We start from the raw sequence: 4,218 nt of genomic DNA on the forward strand, positions 1-4,218 counted from the left end.
CATGGGATTAATGAAAGCTCGCCATCTAGCGGATATCTTCCTCCTTGGGAAAAAAAAAAAAAAAAGCCTAATTCAAGTAAGTTTCTTCCTTACTCACATCTCGTTGGTTCCTCCATTTGGATAACCAGATCTCAGGAAGTGAGTTTGACAGTGAGGGATTTGCTCTTGTGTTTCAAATAGTGAATTCCGAGAGTTCGGATAGCAAGGGCAGGCGTTCCATTCACACAGGAGTTTCAGAGCTCTATCTCCAAGAGACTGGTGAAACCCTTGAGACTATGGCCCCTAGTGACCCTCCAGGCCCAGAATTGAGCTCACTCCCATGGCTTCCAGCCAAACAACAGACAAGCGTACAAGGTGAACATGTGTGTCAGGTAGGTACACTCCTTAGATGAGCTATCAGAAGGGCAGTATTTGCACAGGGAGCTCGCTCAGGGGCCAGGAATGCATAGGAAGGAAGGACACGAGGAGGAATTGGGAAGAGAGCTGTTACAGTATGGGAATTGCAGGCAATGTCATGAAACAAAGTGTATAAGAATTGCTGCACAAAAAACGAATTTGTTCTGTGAACTTTCATCCGAAGCACACATGAAAAAAAACCCTGCAAAACCCTCAATCTCCAATCCAGTGCTTCCGGTTATGATGCCACCTGGTGTGAGGGAAGAGAAGGCTAGGCCACTTGTAGGATGAGTACAAATCTAAGAGTTCATGGTTTCCCCATAAAGGCAACGAGATGTAGGAAAAATAACTAGGAGGTTGGTAGGAGATACAAAAATGACAGAGAAGTCTTTTAAAGGCAAACTTTGCCCATTTTTATAATTAGCCCCACAAACTCTTAACATTACTGGCCCACACTTTCCAGTTCTGCTTTTTATAGGAAAATGTGTTCCAAATTCCAAGAACAGGCTTACACATTTTAGAAAAAGTCTGTGCCAGTGGCATTGATCAATGGAAAGAACAATGACTTTGGCCTCAGACAGTTTTGGGTTTTAATTCTGGCTCTGTCGCTGATTTAGGGCAGTATTTCATTCAGAAAACTCAAGTGCTATTGAGTTCATTTTGACTCCTAGTGACCCCCCTGGGTTTCCAAGGCTGTAAATCTTTACTGAAGTAGATTAACCCATCTTCCTTCTGCAGAGTGGCTGGTAGGTTTGAACTACTAACCTTCTAGTTAGCAGTCAAATGCCTTACACACTGTGCCATCAGAGCTGCTTATTTCATTCAGAGTCATTATAAACATGGGCTTTGGAGTCAAGTTTAACTTTGGTTCAAATCCCAGCCCTACCACTTGTGAATTTTATGACTTAAAGCGTTACTTAACTTTTGTGCATAGCAGATATAATGCCAATGTCATGGTTGTGGGGAATATCAATGAAAAACAAAAGAATGCTAATACACAGTAAGTGTTCAATAAATGTTACTTTTGCTAGCTGGTGTCTTCAATCTGTACCACTTGATATTTTAAAGTTAGTGGTGCATCACTGATATTAGTATGGATATGCTCTCATTAAAAATCCACATACAAAAATTTACAGATGAGGGAATATTGCACTGTGTGTGTGGTGGAATAAGCCTGATTCTTGGGAAATAAACAGGCCTCAAAATTCCTGTAAAAAATGAATGTCTTTAATGAATGAATATGATTCTAATTCTAAAATGTAATTAACACAAAACTTTCAAGATAAACACACCTACATTACTTTGGGTAAGAAGGATTTTTTTTTTTTCTTTAGGAGTTTAATATTTTATAATGAGTAAAACATTATTATTCAGATAAAATAATGTAAACTAAGGAGCTCTGGTGGTGCAGTGGTTAGGTCATTTGGCTGCTAACCAAAAAGTTGGCAGTTGGAACCTACCAGCTGCTTCACTAAAGGGAGAAAGATGAGGCAGTCTGCTACTGTGAAGACTTACAGCTCTGGAAACCCTGCGGGGCAGTTCTACTCTGTCCTATAGGGAAGCATGAGTCAAAACTGCCTCAGCGGCAGTGGGTTTGGTATTTATAATGAAAATGGTAGAACTGTGTGTGAATTTTTTTCTTTCATTTGTTGTTTTTTTGTAGTGTATAATGAAGAAAATTATACTTTCATTAAAATGCGTATAAGCAGGAAGTATAAAGAGAAAGTAACGCTTAGGTGTTAAAATAACATTATATTGATTCTTCACTCTTTCTCCCCTTTAGGGCAAACAGATTTACAGAGAAACTCAACTGCAATGCCCACCGTAAATACAGCCAAGTGGGCAACTTGAAAGGGAAATGGCAACACTGGGCTGATGAACACATACAGTCTCAGAAGCTCAATCCTTTCAGTGAAGAGTTTGATTACCAGTTGGCCATGTCCACGCGCCTACACAAAGGGGACGAGGGCTACGGCCATCCCAAGGAGGGGAGCAAAACCGCCGAGAGGGCCAAGCGCGCGGAGGAGCACATTTACAGAGAAATTATGGACATGTGCTTCATCATCCGCACGATGGCTCCCCACAGAAGGGACGGGAAGGTCCAGGTCACCTTTGGAGATCTCTTTGACAGATATGTTCGCATTTCAGATAAAGTAGTGGGCATTCTCATGAGGGCTAGGAAACACGGACTGGTGGATTTCGAAGGTGAAATGTTATGGCAAGGCCGAGATGACCATGTTGTGATTACTCTACTAGAGTGAACCTTCAACAACAAAAACCAAACCTGACCTATTGTCTTAATGCTAAATGCTAATGCATTAACAATTAAAATGCAAAGTGCTCTGTAATAATTTAGGAAGTATTAAATAATTGTACATAGAGACCTTCTAGTGCTCTGTTCAATGAGGTCTGACGACCTGAAAAGCACACAGTAAAGCGTTTCAGAAGGCAATGGTGTCATCAGTCCATACTAGTACTAATTGAAATTACACTTACCATTTTTGGCAAAAGTATTTGGCTATTCATTGCAGAAAGTATTATAAGTATTTAAACAAACAAGGATGCTGACTTTAGGGAAAGTGTAACAGAACATACTCTGACATCAGCATTCATTTTTAGGAAGGAAAAAAAAAATAGAAACTGCTCCATTTAAGCTCAGCAAAACTAAACTTATAATGTCCTAACAAGTTTGAAATACTATTGCATTTATTATTGTATCACTTATAAAATAATTGCGTGTATAAAAAGTTAAGTTTTAAAATAAGATGTTGAAGTTCCTCCATGGGCTTGGCATTTAGTAGGCTTCCCAGCAGGAGTTAGTTTCCCTCCTTCTGGGTGATTTGAGCTGATGATGTAAAAACAGTCCTTGCGGGTGCTCTCAGAGCCAGGAGAGACGGTGGTTATGTCCACTTTGGCTCTGAGAGTAGGGCAGAGGGGGGAGATTCAGATTTATCTGCCTTTGTAGGACTTTCTGGAGAAATTGATCTTTTCTCCAAAACCTAATAAATCACGCCATTTACATTTGTGCCAATATACAATGAAAGAGAAATACAGAAAAAATAATGGAGTGTTCCATATAGAATTTTATAAAATCATTGGTTAATTAGAAACAGACTTGAAACACTTTAATTTTCTTCATGTTGTAACAAAGCAAACTTTTGAAATGCCTAAAAGTCCTAAAACAACATTAGTCCTCCACAGAAAAAAGTATTTAACGCTAATAATCTCAGTTGTCAAGCTTTTTGCATTTAATAAGTCTAAAAACTGAGAAAAAGATGTTAGTATAATTCTTACTGAATTCAATGAAAATTACTAAAACGCATAAATATTCACTTTGGTGTTAAATAGATTAATGTCAGATTCTGTCAACTCAAATTAATAGGCATCATAATTTTAGGTGTCAGGTTTAAAACACTGCACAGACTACTACAGGAATTATCTGCATGCATGTACGATTCTCTTTCAAACTGAAAGTTCATGTATCTTCTTAAAGAAGAACGTATGTACATTTTTGTTTCCACAGTATTTATAAAATTGCAAATCAGCGACCAATATTTCTAAAGAAAGTGTAAGATGTACACTTTCATCACAACAGTGAAACTTATATTAAAATTGAAAGGCCAATGGCATGAGAATAAAAGTGTTTTATTTATTGTACTGTTTTTGTTTATATACTGCTTTTAGGTTACATTGCACGATACCACTTTGTGTTTGAAATACAACAAAAGTAGAGACCAAATTGGGTCACTTCTAGTAGTGGTACAGTACTTAGACCAAGGCCTCAAGAGGCCTCCTATTCGAATATGACTGGAACAGTTCATA

At 38.3% G+C, this 4,218-nt stretch overlaps 1 protein-coding gene across 1 annotated transcript in view; it reads left to right on the forward strand.

The window, feature by feature from the left end:
- Positions 1-2,657, forward strand: part of ABRA (actin binding Rho activating protein) — a 12,656-nt gene extending 9,999 nt beyond the window's left edge. Inside the window, exon 2 of the mRNA XM_007934775.1 lies at positions 2,180-2,657. Within this exon, the coding sequence (XP_007932966.1) occupies positions 2,180-2,657 (478 nt within the window). The remainder of the gene's footprint in view (positions 1-2,179) is intronic.
- The last annotated feature ends 1,561 nt before the right edge of the window (positions 2,658-4,218 follow it).

The sequence above is a fragment of the Orycteropus afer genome, unplaced genomic scaffold (genome assembly GCF_000298275.1).
Source record: "Orycteropus afer afer isolate SDZICR_OR568_19922 unplaced genomic scaffold, OryAfe1.0 scaffold00021, whole genome shotgun sequence".
Lineage (NCBI taxonomy): Eukaryota > Metazoa > Chordata > Mammalia > Tubulidentata > Orycteropodidae > Orycteropus > Orycteropus afer.